The sequence below is a fragment of the Hemicordylus capensis genome, chromosome 4, assembly GCF_027244095.1.
Source record: "Hemicordylus capensis ecotype Gifberg chromosome 4, rHemCap1.1.pri, whole genome shotgun sequence".
Classification (NCBI taxonomy): Eukaryota; Metazoa; Chordata; class Lepidosauria; order Squamata; family Cordylidae; genus Hemicordylus; species Hemicordylus capensis.
The window spans coordinates 201,148,933-201,168,247 of NC_069660.1; the positions used below are offsets into that span (position 1 = coordinate 201,148,933).

At 45.5% G+C, this 19,315-nt stretch overlaps 1 protein-coding gene across 6 annotated transcripts in view; it reads left to right on the plus strand.

Moving 5' to 3' along the window:
- The window catches only part of LOC128324989 (cadherin-6), a 278,253-nt gene that overhangs the window by 180,071 nt on the left and 78,867 nt on the right, over positions 1–19,315 (plus strand). For 5 of the 6 annotated variants that reach the window (XM_053250290.1, XM_053250293.1, XM_053250289.1 and 2 more), the window contains 2 exons: positions 15,595–15,889; positions 17,526–17,645. In XM_053250290.1, coding sequence (XP_053106265.1) covers positions 15,595–15,889; positions 17,526–17,645 — 415 coding nt within the window. Of the gene's footprint in view, positions 1–11,643; positions 11,734–15,594; positions 15,890–17,525; positions 17,646–19,315 lie in introns of those variants that run through there. The other variant, XM_053250294.1, reaches the window with a different exon arrangement.

Below are 19,315 nucleotides of genomic sequence, written 5' to 3' on the forward strand. Positions count from 1 at the left end.
CAAAGGGACTTGTGCCTTTGTCATGTTTAACTAGTACATAGGCAAATTTAATTATTCATATGGAGAATCAATCACTGAGTATGTACAAGCAGTCAGTTGGCCAGAAATCTAGCTACTCCTGAGGAATAATCACATAGTTGCCCTGGAAGCAGGCCTTCAATTTTGTGATCTTGCATCTAATCAAAACCCCACCCACTCGATGGTCTAATATTAAGCTTCTTATTTCAATAGCAGTCTGGATACATATGTGAACTGTGTGTGGTGTTGTATTTTTAAAAATCTTTTTATGTGGTGTGATTCTTTCTCAAATAATATTGTAGTGACCAGTCTCCCCTCCCCCTAAAGAGGAAACCAGAAGTGAACCCTTTCTTGACTGGCAGGCTGGTGAACTCCAGGGCTCAGCCAATCAGCACACCAGGTATGTGGGACCTAGAGAGCTGTTGCCAGGAAGAAGGGAGTTCTTTGTGAGAGAGATGCTAGACTGGAGGTGCATAGGAGGACATGTGGCCATGGAGGTTGGCTGCAGGAGGATAACTGTAAAGCCTGGGAAGACAGGATTACAGGAGGCTTGAAGTCTCATCAGGAGTTTGTTGAATTCAAGGGGAAAGGAAGTTTAGTCTAGGGAAATGTTTGTTTAGTCAGACCTTGTGTTAGGGATGTTATATTTCTTTAGTGTGTGTGCTCTGCGTATTCTGGATACTGTTCTATTTTAGTTTACCTGCAACATAATTGAAATAAGAAATACTCGCCAAAACCCATCCTACCTAAGGCATTGCAAAAGTCTCTATAAACATTTACATGTGCATTAAGACAACATATTTTTATAAACCTTAGTAGGTTTATAAAAATAGGCTCTATTTTTCTGGCTCTATCTTTCTGTCAAAAGCCAAATTAAGAGAGTTTTTCTTCTGGGTGATACCACCCCAAGCCCAGAGAGTTTCTGTAGACAAAAGGGGTGTGGTGGCAGCATTTTGAACCTACAAATAGTACAGAATAGTTTTAGGAGAAGCCTAGCCAGGCAGCTCAGCAGGGATGATTCAGCATTTCTTTCCCTCACGTGACCTTGCTCTGAGACAAAGGCTTTAATTTGCTAGAACTATGAAACACATTGAATAGATCTTTTTACATGCTATTAGGTATACTCAATCCACCAGCTAGTGCAGCTTTCCACTCATGAGAGGGCTGTTGATAGGGAGAAGGGGATAAAAGAAAAAATCTCTCACAGGATGGGATAGGGAGTGACTAGAGTGAACCCAAAATAGTTAATGTATAGCCACATATTATAATATTTGGCTATTAAATATTAAATAGTTGGCTATTTATATAGCCAAATATTTAATATATATGGCCTCAAGGCTAATACTTTTCTAATGGATGGAAATCTATTTCAGATAGTGTTTCTCAAACTAGGGGCCAAACCATTTATTATAATAAAAGATGATGAGGATGATAACAATTGTAATTATAATTTATTAATTATAGAGATGGGGTGTGTGTGTGTGTGTGTGTGTGTGTGAGAGAGAGAGAGAGAGAGAGAGAGAGAGAGAGAGAGAGAGAGAATTCTGCTTGCATCATTGATATTGGTCCTATAAATAGCTCAGTGTTTCCCAGTGAACTCCACCCCTTTCCTGCTCCCTTGAATCACTGAAAAGGGGGAGAAAAATAGCAAGTCCTTCATGGAGACTCAGTTACAGATGAAGTAGCTTGAGATTGTTTAGCCATGGGAGAAATAGCATGGGATGTATATGTAAGACAGGTGAAGTAACTTCACAGTAGTAGCTTCACAAAAGCCTGTCAGCTTTGGGATATGGTGTTAAAACAACAGATAAGGATACTGTTTTATAGCTGCTTCACTTACAAACACAAAGTAATTTTTATAGACTCCATGTCTATAAAACAACTCCATGTTCTCCTTCTCCTTCCCCTCACTTTTCCTTTTTTGACTCCACCCCCACCCACCCCCACAGGATCCCCACTGGGACTTCTACACAACAGAACGTAAAACATACTGGATATAACACAACAGATATACATAAGGAAGGATAATGAAGTTCATGAGTAATTTGCAAAGTACCTTGGAGCATTAGCTTTGTCTGTTGGTTGAAGGACTCTGGGAAGTAGGTCTCTATCATGAACTTTGTGCAGCCCAGACAAGACAGTTTCTTGCAGCCTTCGCTCATCATCCTTATACAGGAATAATGCAGTGGCTCCCAGCAGCTGCACAGCGGCAAACCCACAAGGGAGCCCCAGCTGATAGCCCAGGTTAAGGGCTCACACGTGCCATTTGCCCAGGCTAACTGATTGTGTGTTAGTGCTGCATGGCTTCACGTGGCAGCCTCTTGGCCAGCATTGAAATACTCCCCATAATGCACACGTGCAGTGTATTATGGGAGTTACGGGGGGCTCCCAGCCCCCAAATCTCCATGCTGCCAGCAGAAGCTGACAATTGTTTGGGCAGGCAATCTGCCTGCCAAGCAACAAGGAAAGGATCATCTGTGCAGGAGATAAGCTTTTCGAGGCTTCCTCCCCTTGCTCCTTCAAGCCTTTCTCATTGATCGTGAGAAAGGGCTCAGAATATTCATAATATTATTGGAAGAGCTGTGCTGCATTAGACTAAAGGTCCACCTAGTCCAAAATCCTGTTTTCCTCAGCAGTCAACCAGATGCCTCTAAGATACCCACAAGTGAGTTTTGAAGACAACAGTCTTCTCCTGATGGGGCTCACCAGCAACTACTATTCAGTGGCATACTGTCTCTGGAGGTTCCAGCCATAGATTAACTGATGAGTTCTCAATCTTGGCTTCCCATATGTTGTTGGTGTTGTTGGATGATGAGAGTTGTGGTCCCATAACATCTGTGGGTGCAGTTTGGGAACTCCTGGATTATCCTCTGTGAATTTGTCTAACCCTCTTTTAAAGCTATCTCAGATAGTGGCCATCACCACATCATGTGGCAGCAAATGCCATAATTATGTGTTGTGTGATGAAGAATTTTCTTTTGTCTCTGTTGAACCTACTGCCAATCAATGTCTTTGGATGACCCCGTGATCTAGTTTCCCCTTTCGAGAGAGGGGAAGACACCCTTTTCTTTACCCATTGTCTTTACACTACATAATTTTATAAACCTCTATCATGTCCCCCTGGTTGTCTTTTTTCTGAAACAAAAAAAACACTTTAGCCTTTCTCTGTAAGAAAGGTTTCCAATACTCCCTCCCCTTTGAGGTCCCCTTTGTCTCTTTATCATGACCAAAACATGCATTTACTCAGTTGATTTACTCAGCATTCTTAAAACATTTTTACTTTGGATGCCTTCCTACATTCTCTCCTCATTTCAAGATCTTCATCAGCATTTGGGTCAGCAGCGTGATAGTGAGGCACTTCACATGACATGTGTGAAGCGCCTGATGGAGTTCTGCAGGGAGAGCGGGCTTAACCCACTCTCCCTGAAGACAAGCAGCTGCTCGTAGCTGGACAGCTGGATCGGCTGCCCACATGGCTTCCGGCTCTGTTACTGAGTCGGTGGGGACTGTGGGCAGCCCCCGAAAGTTCCAGGATGCCCCGTGCGAGTGTGCAGGGCATCCTGGAGAGACCTCCCAAGCGGGGTTGGGGGTCTACTCATGTGCTGCCATGTGCTGCAGCAACACACAAGCAACCAAATGTGGTTAACAGAGTGCTCGCTCCATTAACCTCCTTCATTTAAGGGGCGGTGGAATTAGACAGGCTCGTCACCTTGGGAGCACCAAGCTCGCCTGTGAGCCTGGTGGTTCCCACGATCCCTGGAAAGCAGGCTAAGCTCATTTAGCTCACTTTCCAGTGATCGTGGGAATAGCCTCAGTGTGTGTCGAATACTAAATTATTTTCAGAACTGGTAGTATCACTCCCAGAGATGTTGTTGAGGATGTTCCTTTGAAGTAACTAACATAAATTTGATTGAAATCTGCCTACATAATTTAAAAAATAACCCAACCCTGCTTAAGCGTGCACTGTACACCAACTGCATTATAAACCCAACAACTTTGTGACTTCACAACTTGGATTATATAGGTTCCTGATTTAATATTTGCAAAAGAATACAACCTAATGACTATATATGACATTCTACCTTTACCCCTTCTTCTTCCGCCCAGTGGATTAGTGAAGCCTAATCCATTTAGTAAAGCTTTGCAGACAGTCTAGGAGTTGTTCATGTTAGTTACTTCACTGCCACTCTACTTATGAAAGCATCTTTACAGACGAAGAGTCTTTGGTTTAGCTTAAGGTGTTCTCTCCTTCTCTCTTCCCTTCCCTTTAGCTTCATAAATTAGAGGGAAAACATTGATTTCTGGCTAGGTAGATTAATGGAAGGAAAGTGTTGCTGACAGTTGCACAGTCTCACTAAGAAAAGAGTTTATTAATTTGAAAGAAAAATTAGATGTAAGTTGGCTGCGGAATCTCATTTGTTTGAGATTATTTTTTGTTTTGAGTCTTTTTGGGATTTTTAATATTGTTGTATAAAGCTGAACATCACATACCTGGTTGAATTGTTTCCTAGCTAGGCAGCAGACTGTTTCTTACTCTATAAATCTCTTATTCAAAAGGCACTTATTACTTGGGAAAGTAATGGTGCAAATGATGCCAGCATCTGCCATGTGTAAACTAGTATTTTAATCTGACAGCTAGTCACCTACCTTCTCTTCAGTATTTCAAGCGGTTTGCCGTATGTTCAGAATCTTGTTAGGGAAGAATCACAAATCTGATCACTGCAGAAACAGAAAAACAGCTGCATTGCACAAATAAGCTATAAAACATGACAGCCAGTATAGCAGTTCATGACAATTCTAAGCTGGTTGGATGGTACTCAGGCTCCTGAGCTGTGACCCAGATACCTCAACTTCAAGGCAGTGGTAGGTAATGGACAGCAGTGTGAGTTTGGGCCTGTCGTCTCTACAAGGGATGGCCCATGTTTTAAAGCCCCTTTTCTCCTTGCCATGCTTTGTGCAATTTAACCAGTATTCCATCTTTCTTTTGTCACAGGTTTGCTAACCCTCCTTTCTCCTTTTCCTACATAACATGTTTTATGGATGGTTCCAGGAATCATCATTCAAATTTCCCAGAAAAACCAGCTGGGACTTTCTTGATCTCCATCAACAGAGATCCATCTTATCAGTGACCTGTAAACAATTGTGAAGGACTGAATAAGAGCTCTTGGTACAGGAACATTGTGGGTATGGTACAAAGTTTGTTCCACATTGCAGCCTTCTGTTCCATCACTTTCTAGAGACTGAAGCAACAAACATTACAGGCTCCACTATAGGTCTAATCACAACGGGCACAAAGTTGCTTAACGGAGTGTGGAATGTTCTCGGAGGTGTGCCCAGTAATTTCTGGCATGTGTGAGGGAGCCCATATATAATGGTTTGTCTCAACAATCTGCAACATGGAACAACAACAACAACAAAAATGCAATGGTTGGCATTGCAACAGCCAGTCACTGAAGAGATGCAATTCAAGCTCTCTCCAATGTTAACACTGAAGTCTCTGACTCTGATGTCAGAGGCATGAAGGCACTTCACACGATTGCTTAGCCCACTTTCCCTGCAGACGATCGGCAGCAGAGCCCTGGGTGTCTGGATTGGCTGCCCACATGACTGCTGGCTCCATCACAGAGCCAGCAGGGGCTGTGGAGATCGGGGGCTGTGCAGCCCCCGGAAGTCCCAGGATGCCCAGCTTGAGTGCGCGGGGCATCCTGGGGAGACCCCTGAGTCCAGGAGACTGCTTGCAGCCCGGCGACACACGAGCAACCAAATGAGGTTAACGTAGCACTTGCTCCGCTAACCTCATTTAAGGGGAGAGTGTTTTAGGTGGGCTAGCTGCCTTGGGAGCACCAGGCTCTCCCACAGGCCCGGTGGTTCCCACAAGCACTGGGAAGCGGGCTAAGCTATCTTAGCCCGTTTTCCAGTGATCGTGGGAATAGCCTCACGGTGTTGCCAAGAATGTAATGTTGGGGAAGAGAGATGCAGAGTGTTAACATCACATTGAGGCTCTTCTCACGATCTGTGAAAAGAACCTCTAGGGGGTTAGCAGGGAGAGCAGGCTTATCCCACTCTCCCTGCACACGAGCAGGGTGGCAGCCCTGGGCGGCTGCAGCACCCACCCACATGACTGCTGGCTCCGTCACGGAGCCGGCAGGGGCTGGGGCGTTTGGGGGCCAAACAGCCCCTGGAAGCTCCAGCATGCCCTGCGCAAGTGCACAGGGCATGCTGGAGAGACACACACACACACCCCGAGCGGGGAGGCTGCTTTTCAGCTTCCCGGTCAGGGGTCTCCTCTTGATTGGCCGTGCCTCAGAGCCGTGACGTGGCAACTCACGATGTAAAAAACCGGGTTTGTGGAGTGCTCGCTCCGCAAACCCAGTTTAAGGGGAGGGGTGGTTTGGCGGGTTAACCACCTGGAGGTGGTTCCCACGATCTGGAGAAATCAGCTAGGCTCCCCTAGCCCAATTTCGCCTGATAGTGAAAATAGCCTCACTGTGTTATATGTTAGGATTTAAAAAACTGCAAAGAGATGCAGAATTGCAGGAGCTCTATAACTTTTTTAATGTCTGGTTTGGCCCTTTGATGCAAATATCACAATAATATGTATAAAGTATGTCATCATATGGTAATAAATTGATATATCGCTGTGACATACAATTCAGCTCTTTATGATGTTTATGTGATAAGGTTGTTTTCATCTTGAATTGTGTCACTACAGGATAGAAAGTGGAAGAGACTCATTTTTATATCATGCACACGTTCTAATCTGTTGATTTATATCATGCACACATTCTAATCAATTGGCTACCCACAATTGGAGGGCCCTGACCACAGCACCACCATCTCCATTCTCTTTCTTCTAAAAAATATTAAGAAAAGAGCAAGATAGAGAAAAGAGACAAAATGCAGAGAGACAGAAAAGGAGGGAATGGAAGGAGAAATATGGACATATACAATTTTCAAAATCCAGAATTGGGCCCCATGTTGCCCATTGGGGTTAAAGGTATTGTCCAGTGCTGCATCAGTTGTGTGCAGAATTGCAGCCCAGGTCTGGAACTCTTGAACTGCTATGCTGCATACCTGCTTGTTCTGCATATGGCAAGCAGGATATATTACTTGCAGCTCTAGTGGATGCTAAATGAAACACTCTCCTTAAACACACACTGTGCTGCCACTTCTCTCAGTAGATGTTGCTTCACAACTAAAACACTCACTGCAAGGGAGGCCCTCCAGTGTCTCAGCTTGAAGCATTCCATGATGCTTCTCTCCAGCTTCTTAGTTCACAGGCTCCACTTGGTAGGTGCAGGAGGCACAGTGCATGCAGGGGCCTGGGCAGGAAGCCCTTGCTGAATGCTTCAATGTGCAGCCTGAGAGTTCAGTGTATGAAGTAAATGTGATGCACAAAGAGCATGTACTTCTGACAGGTACTGAATTGGCATGTTGGGGGTGTGGGTAAGGATGCCAAAGCTGGAGACGGCTGCCGGTAGAGCTGTTCTGTGCCTTGTTCTCTTTGTGCAGAAGATGCAGGAATGTTTCGCTAGTCAATGTACCTTCTTTTTCACTTGATTTACAGACATGAGACATGCAGCGAGGGGCGGGGGGGCAGCAACAGTTCACATAATGAGGAAAACTACTCAAAGCATTTCCATTAGGGATGGGCAGAACGTTTCATCAGCTGAACAGGCCATTTTGAAGGTTTTGAGCTCAAAACAGAACACCCTTTAAATAAAGGGCCTGTTTCAAGCTCGGAGCAGAACAACCTCATTTCGATCAAAATGTCTCACCGTTCTGAGTGCCATTTTGGATGCCTGTTTCCCCCTTGCCAATTGGTTTCCTGGCACTGGCTTACAATTGGCTTGTGATCCTTCTTGGTTGTCTTGTTGTCATCTAAATCAGGTGTTGTCATGGGCAACCATGCCCCCATTGGGTGTGGGGGGGGAGGGAGCTAGGAGCCAAAGGAGAGAGTTTCAAAATGCATTTAAGGGGCCTGAGAGGCAGAGAGAGCCCTTTCTTGTGCCTCTCTTAAAGAAGAGGATGCCTCAGGAAGGATCAGAGAGAGAGAGAGACTGCTGTCTGCAGCAGAGCAGAGTGGTGGTGGTGACCTGGGGCCTGCCTGGCCCAGTGGAAAGAGAGTCAGAGAGTGCCAGTGATGGCTTCTTGTAGCCAGACTCCAGAGGCCTTAATAACTGGGGTGCTGTGCTGGCTCTTTTTGTTGTTTGTTTTTCCTTTTGCATCCGCAAGCTGCACCTTTGCTCTGCTGTGTGCCTGGATCAGACTTCATTTTTTGTTTCAATAGGCTGGTGTGTTCTGTGACCCAGCCTGCCAGGCTCTCTCTATTTCCCTGGTATTTTTTGGTCCTGTCCCTGCCAGCTTTTTCTTTTTTGAATTTTTGGGTAGATGGGTGCCCACCTGGTGCCAACCTGCCCGACGCCCGGCTGTTGAGTCCCAGTGTCTGCTCTGCCCAGTGCCTCCAAGAGCAGCACCTGGTCAGCCTCCAACAAAAGATGCTGAAAGGTAACCCCCCACACACACACACACCAATTAGAGTTCTTTAAATAGGAACTAGTTTGGAGAAGCGATTAGGTACTAGGTACGTAGGACTGAAGGGGTGGGTTAGAAGAGGCCACAGTAAGAGAGGCCATTTCCCTTTCCTTTCTTTTGACTTACTCACTCCATTGTTGCTCGCTCCCCTCCAACCCCCCTCCCCTATAAAGCCTGCTTTATTTGGGTGTTTTTTGTTTTTTGTTTTAGCTTCTGTGTGTGCACTACGGTGCTATAGATAGCACTGTGTGTGGCACACACAGCATAAATAGACCACCCCAACCCATAACCCCTTTTAAAAATGCCCATCTTAAAGGCACTTCTCCCCTCCCCTGCCCCCCATCAGAGTTAGGGCTTGAATTAAAAAAAAATAACAACTCCAAGATGTCCAGTAGGATGCAAGGCAAAGCCAGGAGGAGTCAGAGGGAGGGGTGATGCTGGCTGTGGTGAGCAGGAGGGGCCTGCTCCTGCACGCAGGCTCACCTTTCCAGAGGAGGGTGGTCCTGCAGCGCATATGCCAGTGGCAGCTCAGCTAGAATTAGTGGAGAGATCCTCCCGTCAGGGAAGAAGCTCTTCCTGTGGCAGCGGAGGAGATGGTTGTGTCAGCTGCAAGCCCAGGCAAATTGGTTTCACCATCTTCCCCAATCCCCCCTGGCAGTGCGACCCCCCAGTTCAACACTGAGAAGGAGCAGGAGGAAGGCATTCCACTTCCTGTTCCTGGACCTTCAGAGCCCCAGGCTGAGGGCATCAGTGGTGGTGACCCCAAGAAGGAACCAGAAGACCCAGTACCACCACCACCGAAAGGGGCCAGACTGGCTCCAATGGTATGGGACCACTTTGAGCCCTGCCATGGTGACCCAATGATGCTGTCTGCACCCACTGCAGGGCAGAGATCAGCTGGGGGAAGGAACCTAAATATTTTGGGATGTTGGGGATGATGATGCACTTTCAACGGCATCAACTGAACACCCCTCCTCCTGCTGGCAGCAATAGGCCTGGTATGCCCTTGATTAGTGGCAAGGCACTTGCTCCTGCTCCCAAGCAAGGAAAGTTGCCTGCAGGGTGCGTGCAGTCGGTGGGCAAGCAGTCCGATTGTCCAAAGCTTTGTCTCATCACCCGGGCCATTGCCAAGATGATCGCTTTGGACAATCAGCCATTCCAGGTGGTGAAGAACTCCAACTTCCACCAGCTGCTCCTGCTGCTTGCCCCTGATGATAAGATCCCCTCACACATCAACTTTGGCAGGCGGGTGGTGCCCTCCCTGTACCGGGCATGCAGCGAGTCTGTGTTGGGGCTGCTGCATGCTGCAGCGCCTGGCACAAGCATACACTTCCCTTCTGATCTGTGGTTGCGAAGCAGTGGACTGTACACTTCTTTCCTGTCCCTCATGGCATACTGGTGGGGGCAGAAGAGTGAGGGGGCCTCTGCTGGTGGTTGTGTGGCCAGCTCTTCCCATGCAGCAAACTACAGGTGGGCTCTGCTGCATGTGGAGGTGTTGATGAGCACAGCAGATGAGCTTTCAGTGGCTGTGGATTACCGGGTGAAGGGATGGCTGTCCGGACAGCCAAACCTTCACAGAGGGTTCATGGTGACTGACAGTGGTCCAAACATAGTGAATGCAGCCGAGCAGCTTCATTTTGTGTCAGTCTGTTGTGTGGCACACACTCTGAACCTGCATCACTCTGCAGGATGCGCTTCGCCTTTCTGGGGCTGCGGCCAGGTGAAGCATCCCTGCTGAAAGTGCTGAGCACCAGTCTGCAGCTGCCATGGCTGCTCTTCTGGACAGGTGCCACAGGATAGCAACTTCCACTGTAGCAAAAAGAGTAGGTGGATGCTCAAGGAGAGGCCTTGAGATTGGTCTGCCTTAACACCTGATCCCTCATCCACCAGATGTTCTGACCCGGTGGAACTCTACCATTCCCTTGCTCCAGCGCTTGCAGGAGCAAGAGCTTGCCAACCATGGCCTGGCATTGAGGCATGGTTTGGAAGTGTATGACCTATCCACTCAGAACTGGGTGCTCATTTCTGAGGTTGGCTTCACACTCAAACCGTTCTTCGTTGCCATGAGCAGCTTGTATCCCGAGCCTGAGACAGCAGTGCTCTTCTCCTTAATAAGACAATGGGTGAGCTCCAGTCCACATTGAACACTGAGGAAGCAATCACCTTGGCAGATCGGTTGAGGACTGGAGTGGTGGATCATCTCAGGATACCCTTGAGTAAAATGGCAGAGCATGTTTTGTCCTGTCTATATGACCCAAGGATGAAGGGCAAAGTGGTCACGCCTGACAAGCTACCCAGGTGGATGGACTTCCTTGTCGAAGAGGTTAGGCAAGTCCAGGATAGGAGGCTGGAGCGCAACCAGGAGGAGGGTGCTAGAGTGACTACTGCTAGTGTGCCATCCACCCCAGCAGCAGCAGCATCACAACTTCCTGGTCCAGCAGTGTGGTGTCTCTGCAGGGCCAAGTGAGCAGGTAGTTCTGCCTTAGCACTCCACCCTGTGGTTCACAGAGGGCTTTTCGGGCACTTTGCAAGCAAGGAGGAGGAGGAGCCCATGGCGCCCTGCAGCAGTGCTGAGCAGTGTGTTCTAAAGTACCTGCAGGAGCCAGTGGCTGGCCAGGAGATTGAGCCGATCCAGTTTGGGGCAATGCACCACCGAGTCTGTTTGGACTGGGCAACGGTTGCTGGATGGTTCTTCTCATGCCCACCAAGTTGTGTGAGAGGGTGACCAGAGTGAGAGGGTGTTCTCCATGGCTGGGGAGTGGGGGGCATAGTGACACACTTGGATCCTGGCTTGGTGGAACATCTGAACGTCTTCCTGAAGATCAACTTCCCCCTGCTGGGCTATCCCATGCTGGCAATGGAGGGTGAGTGACCCATGGTCACCCCCACCCACTGCAACACCACTGGCAGTTTACCCCACCCTGGCTCACCCCAAACCCAGATGTGTCACAGTCTGCCCATTAGTGCTGCTGACACACTCAGACATGCACATATGCCACTGCCATGGTCCATGATGAGATGGACTGGTGCCCTGATCAGCCTGTCAGCCGGAGCCCAGCACCAACCTGTCAGCCAGGGCCCAGCACCAATCTAAGGCCATGAAGTTATCTACACAGTCAGGCAGCAGTGCCATGGTATATACGCTGGAGAGGAAGAGAATAAAGAAGAGTTCTTATCATGGTAAGAGTCTAGAAGCTTTGTGCCTTGTCAGACCATTGGTCCATCTAGTTCAGTATTGTCCACAGTACTCTGTTCTCCTGTCTGTTTGTGGCAGACAGGATGTAAGGAAGGAAGGTTTTATTTTGTGGTTTTTTCAACACTGAATAAAATATGCTGTGCTGTCACTGCTATAACTATCTGGTGTTGCTGGATCTCAGATAGACAAGAGGCAGAACTTGGGTGCCTGCCTTCCTTGAGTTGTGGTTTGGTTCCTTTGTGAAATACTATTGCGGTGAGAAATGGATTGTGGCAATGATGTGTGTGTGTATATATACTTAGTCAAAATGTGGCTGAAGTTGTTCTAGTTGAGCTTGTGGCTGTGCCTGCTACTAAGTAAGGGAGCTGCTGTGGCATAGAGATGTGCAAACAGGTTCGGGGGTTCATGGTTTGAGGGTCTGGGTCAGGGGTTTGACGGTTCAACCCCCGGACCAAACACCCCCAGGTTTGGTTCTGCCTAGAACCAAACCACCCCAATGGTTCAGCGGCGAGGGTTGCAAACTTTTCCAAGTTTTTTTAAAAATTAACCTTAAAAGTGATCGTCAAGGCTGCAGGGTGTGTGCGCGGAAGTTCCCCCTCTCCCTCTGGCCTTCAAAATGCCCCCCTCGGGCCTTTTAGGCCCATTTTTTAGCCCATCCGGGCCTTCCTAAAATGGCACGATGGCCAGAACAACAGCAGCCGCTCATGCGCAAATGGCCTCTGCGAGCTGCTCTCTTCGCTAATTTTACAATTAAAATTTGAATTTTATGGTTGATTTTAAACTATTAATTTTTTTTTAACTTTTATATGTGTTTCAATTGTTTTATGTTAACTGCCCAGAAATGAAAGTTTGGGCAGTATATAAGTTTGATGAATAAATAAATAAAAATAAATAAATGTGTCTGAGAGAGCAATTTGTGCCAATGATATTACTGCGGTGCAGGCACTGTGGCTGGCAGTGGATTCTGATTCAGTGATTCTTTTTTAGTTATTTTTGGACTGTGTTTGAAATTTATGTTCTGTGTTGGGAGGGACAGATTCACTTTTACTGTGTACTTCTGCAGTGTTTTTCAAGGCAGGGTTGCAAAGTGTATTGCAAATTGCAGTGCAAAACTAGTGTGCAGTGCACTGTGAGTGCAGCTTGTTTCGGCCATAAGGAACTCTGGGAATCCTATGGGGGTTTGGAGGGAAAGTTAAAAACTTGTTTAAAATCACCCACTTGCCCAATTATTTTGTGGGTTGGGAGCTAGGTATGTCCTACCCAACAACCCACTTTGGTGTCCCTAGGAGCTCCCATGGGGAACAGTGGGGTGTTTTGTGTTCTTCATTGTTCCCTATAGTGAAACACTCAAGACGTTTTGAGTTTGTTCTGTTGAAACAACTGGTTGGACCAGTTGTTTCAACAGAACATTTTGGCCATTTACATTCAAGCTCGAAACAGAATGGAAAATCTGTTCCATGCTCATCCCTAGTTCCCATTGAAATTAAAAAGGACAAGTAGGGCATTTTCTAACTTGTCCTTTTAATTTCAGTGGGACTGCTTTGAGTCATTTTTCTCACTATGTCAGCCAACATAGTTTAAGAGTCACTTGTGAAAGTAATAATTTACTTTGGTGAGGCATGACTGACAGGCATCAGTGCTTGTTCACGACTGAAAATCTCCATTCATTATAATTGAATGGCACCCCATCATGGTTATTATGCTCTTCTGCTGTGGCTTGTATATCTTAGGGTCCCCCTCCACAAACACACACACTGAAATGTGGCATTTGACCAAGATCACAGAGGACCTTCCTTCCTTCCTTCCTTCCTTCCTTCCTTCCTTCCTTCCTTCCTTCCTTCCTTCCTTCCACCCTCCCTCTCCTCCTCCTCCTCCTCCTTCTCCTCCTCCTCTTCTTCTTCTTCTTTGGCTTTAGGATTCCTGTACCAGTTGTACAGGTGGCCCTACTTTTGGATCATAATGATGATCCTTAATTTGATAATTAACTTTGGGCCAGTTACAGAGTTCTGTATCATGCATAGGAGAGTGATTCCAATGAACACTACTCACACATTATTAAAGGACTGGCTAAGATTGTGTCAGCACATCTTTTAGTGATGTCGATGTGAGTGACTCACCAAGTGTTCGGTAAGCAAGCAGTCTGAAGTCAAGTGGCATGCATACATATGCCAGTCAACCTACAATTTAATTGCCCCCTGATGGGATGCCTTGTACGTGAATATCATCAGATGTTAAGGAACAAGAAACAACATTGTGCAGAAACATGTGATTCAGAATTAAACCTTGATGGTTTCTTGATCTTGTCAATACATCTTGCAACAGTGACAACAAATCTGCAGATTTTTCTGCAGCATGTATTAAAAATAACATTTTCCCCCACCCGCAGTGAAGCTGTGCCTTTAAGCTGGATTGAAGATGGCGTTTTGTTCTTATATAAAGAACTGATGGTGAATGACTGGCATATTCTATACAGTAAACCTTTTCCTCTGCTGCACAAACAACACAATGCTTTGTATATTTCCTTCCATATAACTATTCTGTATGGACTAAGTTATAGCATTTTTGTAGGAGGGCCCATGTGGATAATCTAGGGTCAAACAGAGTTTTTGACAAAACTCTAACCTTGCACCCCTAGATGTTTCTCTATCATTTTTTAAAGACAAAAATTGTAATCATTTTTTGCCACCTATCCAAAATGGGCACCAAATAAAGCATGTATGGGCTTTTGTTCTGTTGCTCTCTAGACATTTGGAATGCCTCAGTTTCTCTTAGTATATTATTTTACATTATCCTGCAAAATATATCAAAATATCTGTTACAAGTTTGCATCTAAGACAGGGTTAGATATGTGCAGAAAGTTCAGATCCTGAGGCAAATTACTGCATTTAACAAAAATAGGGTTTTTAAAATAGGAAATCACTCAGAAATCACACAGAGCCAGGTTCATCAACCTTCTTTTTATACTAATTGTCTGTCTATCTATCTATCTATCTATCTATCTATCTATCTATCTATCTATCTATCTATCCCAAAGCCCTGGGGCAGTCACAGAGAAGGCCCCACCCTGAATCTCTTCCAGATGAGCCAGTGGCAGCCATAACTGGACCTCCCTAGATGATTTTTATAGGCAGCAGGGTTCATGACAAAGCAGGCAGTCTCTTAAATACCCTGGACCTAAGCCATTCAGAGCTTTATAGGTAGTGACCAGCACTTTGTATTTCACTTGGACACATATCAGCAGCCAGTGCAATTCTTTCCGAATCTGTGTTATACGGTCCCTTTGTGTTGTCCCAGAGACCAGTCCGGCTGCCACATTCTGTGTAGTTTCTGAACTATGCATAAAGGCAGCCCCATGTAGAGTACATTACAGTAGTCAAGCCTGGAGGTCACCAGCATATGTACTACTGTTCTAAGGCCATTTACCTCCAGAAATGAGCGTAGCTGACATATCAGCTGAAGCTGATAAAAAGTGCTCCAGGCCCCTCCTCAGCCTGAGAAACCAGAGAGAATTTGGGATCCAGGAGTACTCCCAAGCTACATACCTGATCGTTCAGGGTGAGAGTAACCCCATTGGGAACAGGCAGATCTAAACCATCTCTCGGGTCTTGACCCCCAACTATCAGTCCTTTTTCCAAGGAAGGAGGAAGAAAGGAAGGAAGGAATTCTAGTTGTCTTGCTGAAGTGAAAAAGAACTTATGATGGGGAAGAATCTAAATATGAACAATGCAGTAAATAAACTCACTGGGGTTTTCTAGGCAGTAAATACTGGTTAAACCTGAATCATAATTGGCACCAATTCAGCCTCAGGAATGAATTACAGTATTTATCTCTTATTTCTTTCACAGCTTCATTCCGACCAGGATAAAGGAGATGGCTCCCTTAAATACATCCTTTCAGGAGATGGAGCAGGAGATCTCTTCATTATCAATGAAAACACTGGTGATATACAGGCCACAAGAAGACTGGACAGAGAAGAAAAGCCTGTTTACATTCTTCGTGCTCAGGCTGTTAACAAAAAGACTGGAAGACCGGTGGAGCCAGAGTCAGAGTTCATCATTAAGATCCATGACATCAATGACAACGAGCCACTGTTTACAAAGGACATTTACAATGCCAGCGTCCCAGAAATGTCTGATGTAGGTAGGTGTCAAATCAATCAGCAATGCAAAGAATGGTTTTCACTAGCTGTTCTGAGTTCTTCAGGGGGCAGTTCTCTAGATCTGTGTTTTCGAGGCTCAAGTCATAGGATTGCTTCCAATCCTCATGTGCCAAACTGTATATGAATCCATTCAGTCTACCTTTTTGATATGCCATCTTAATTAACCCTCACTGACAGTAAGAGAGAATGTGAGAATAGGAATGTTGGGTCAGCATAGATGATCTTTTGCCTGGTGGTAACTGACCATGGTACACATGCAGGCATGTGGGAAGCCAATTGTTTGTAACATCCCACCTGGTGGTGAAAAGAATTGTTCCAAGCATCTGCACCCAGTCAGAAAAATAAGAAAGGAGGGTAGCAGTAAAGCACTTTCCATCACATGGTGAGCATGGTCTTACAGATGTCCAGCTTACCATATTCATTATTGTTAGTTACCAGGTGGAGAGCTGGCCTTGTGGTAGCAAGCATGAATTGTTCCCTTTCCTAAGCAGGGTCCCACCTGATTTGTATTTGAATGGGAGACAACATGTGAGCACTATAAGATATTCCCCTTAGGGGGTGGGGCCGCTCGGGGAAGAGCATCTAGGTTCCAAGTTCCCTCCCCAACATCTCCAAGATAGGGCTGAGAGAGACTCCTGCCTATAACCTTGGAAAGGACACTGCCAGTCTGTGCGGAGAATACTGAACTAGATGGACCAATGGTCTGATTTGGTATATGACAGCTCTTATGTTCCTATGTTCCACTTGGTAGATATTTGCAGATATGGCGTTCCATAAGGATGGCCTTGTGTATCGGACAAAGACCATGAAGTTATGACCTGTCCCCCTCCCCAGCATCTGCAATTCATATCTTGCATACTGCCTCTGTACATGGAAAGCCCATTTAGTTATTGTGATTAATAGCCATGAACAGACTTCATGAACTTGTCCCATCTAGATTGGAAGCCACCATATTATGTGGTAAAAGTAAATAGTAATCATGCTTTATGAAAATCTTTTGTTGTCCATAATGAAGAAAAGTAAGATAGGGGAGAGAATATTCTCTTTATGGACAAGTTGTGTTTGTGTTGGCTGACTGAGACTATTCAGGTTGTTCTTTAATCCCTGCTGGATGACCAAAGTGTGCTGACAGAACTTCTTCTCAGACCTGTTGGTTTTTCCTTAATAGCATTTCCAGACCCAGAACCTACTGCCATTCCTCTGTTTCTTCTCAAAGCTTCCCCCAGAGAGGAAAGTCCATAAATAGAATATATCCTCTATTCTGAGCAAAGCCAAAATGAGAACCAAGCAAAACATGTTAACCTACACCATGTTGTCTATAGGAAGTGTTCTCAGACCTCACGCCCCTTCTAGAGGCCTTCCTTAGCCCCATGTGTACCTCTGGATATTATGAGTCATATAAAAAGTAGTCCCAGAAAATGCACTTACAGGAGCAAGCCATTGAAGCTTGGCTTCCCCTTGAAATCTCTTTCCATGTCCTCCAAAACACACACACACCTCATAATAGAAATTCTGGGTACAAAGCACATGTAGCTGGCTAGAAGCAAGAACGACAACTTAAAATGGTGATGCCTTTCAGCAGAAGAGCATAAATTTGTCTATATTTTATTGTTGCAGGTACATTTGTCGTGCAAGTCACAGCAACTGATGCCGATGATCCTACGTATGGGAACAGTGCTAGAGTTGTCTACAGCATTCTTCAGGGGCAGCCATATTTTTCTGTCGAGTCTGAGACAGGTCAGGGAACGTTAATCTGTCATTCTCTGACAACCTGCATAATTTAAAATGACATGTTAAGTCAAGCTAGGACACATTAGGCAAATTCTTCAAGGGGATTCCATTTGACTCGGTGAAGAATTTAGGAAAACTGGTAAAGCATTATATCTGCAAGCATGACACGTTATGTTTTAATCTTGATGTCTTAGCTTAATAAATAGAATTCCACCTGGATGCAGAGTGGTATTGATGAGTTTAAAACATACACTTGGAATATTCAAGATTCAAGGAAAAAAAGAAAGCCTAATCACATGTCTTTTTTCAGATTTGAATTATAGCTGGCATTTTTCTTCTTCTGTAGCTTGTACAGAAAGCTTGAAAACCAGTTCAGCTCAATTTTAATGGATAAAGTGGAAGGAAGCATATGAAAGAGAGGAACACATAGTCATGCTTCCCCCCACCTTAAATTCTGCACTGCACAAACTTTTCCCCCCTCCTCTTTTGAGTAAACCTTATAGTTATGAAATTATCAAAGTCATCAACAGTAAAAGGCGGGCAGACAGGTGGGAAATGTCTTAAACAGTTGAATTTCTAGTTGATTTAGCCTATGACAGATTGAGAGAACATGATGTGACTACACAAACTGCTCTTTGAAAAAGAGCTTGAAATTCTACCCATCAGCCATTTGGCAGGAAAGGGTGAGTGGTAGATAAGGGCTAAATCCAGCTTCCATTCCTCCTCCTCTTCCTCTTCCCAAACAGCCAATCAGCAAAGGTTCCCCTTTTTTCAAGATAGCAACACATCTGCAGCCTTTTTTCAAGATAGCAACACATCTGTATTGGATCAGATGCAGATATTCCCTCAACCAGCTAGGGATACTCATGCAGATGTTTTTCCAGCCATGTATATTCCCTAGCTGGGATAGGACAAATATGTTTGTTGGGACAGTTAGTGTTGCTTTCTCCATAATACCTTGCTTTTCCTGGTCGTGGTAGCATTATAACATAAAACATTTGCACTCTGACCGTAAACACACTTACAGCAAAGTAAATCTAGTTGAATGCACTTGAGGAGCGTGTGTGTGTGCAGACTTCTTAAGCCTTTTAAAGTCATACACCTTCTCCTGGCCTGCTTCTAGGGCGGCGGTGGGTAGGGTGTTGGTGAAAGGTGAGGGGGTTTTTTTGCCAGACCTCTTAAAACTTTCCTCCGCAGTGTAAATTGGTGCAGCTCAAATGAAAATTATCCTATATTGTTATATATCAGAATCTTATTGGTCTATTGTTTTCATAAAATGATTGTCCTTTTCGCTTCACCATTAACTAACAGCCAGCAAAATGCCTCATCATCAGGGCAGGAGGGAGAGAGCCCTCCCTCCTGTCCTGATGATGAGGCATTTTGCTAGCTGTTAGTTAATGGTAACAGATATTGTATGGACAAATATAGGGTTGTGCAGTGCATCTCTGTGTTTGCTCTACTCTAGGAGACACAATGCACCCTCCTTCAAGACACCGGCCACTGAGAACCAGGTTACTCAGGGCCAGATATCTGGATGGAAAGCTGGTGTCTCCACGTGCAGTGTTTATTTTTCCCTCTGGGAGTGAATGGCAGACATGCTTTCCATCCCTTGTTCCCCCAGCCATTACAAGGCCCCATAACTCAGTGGCCCATCACCTACCTTGCATGCAAATGGT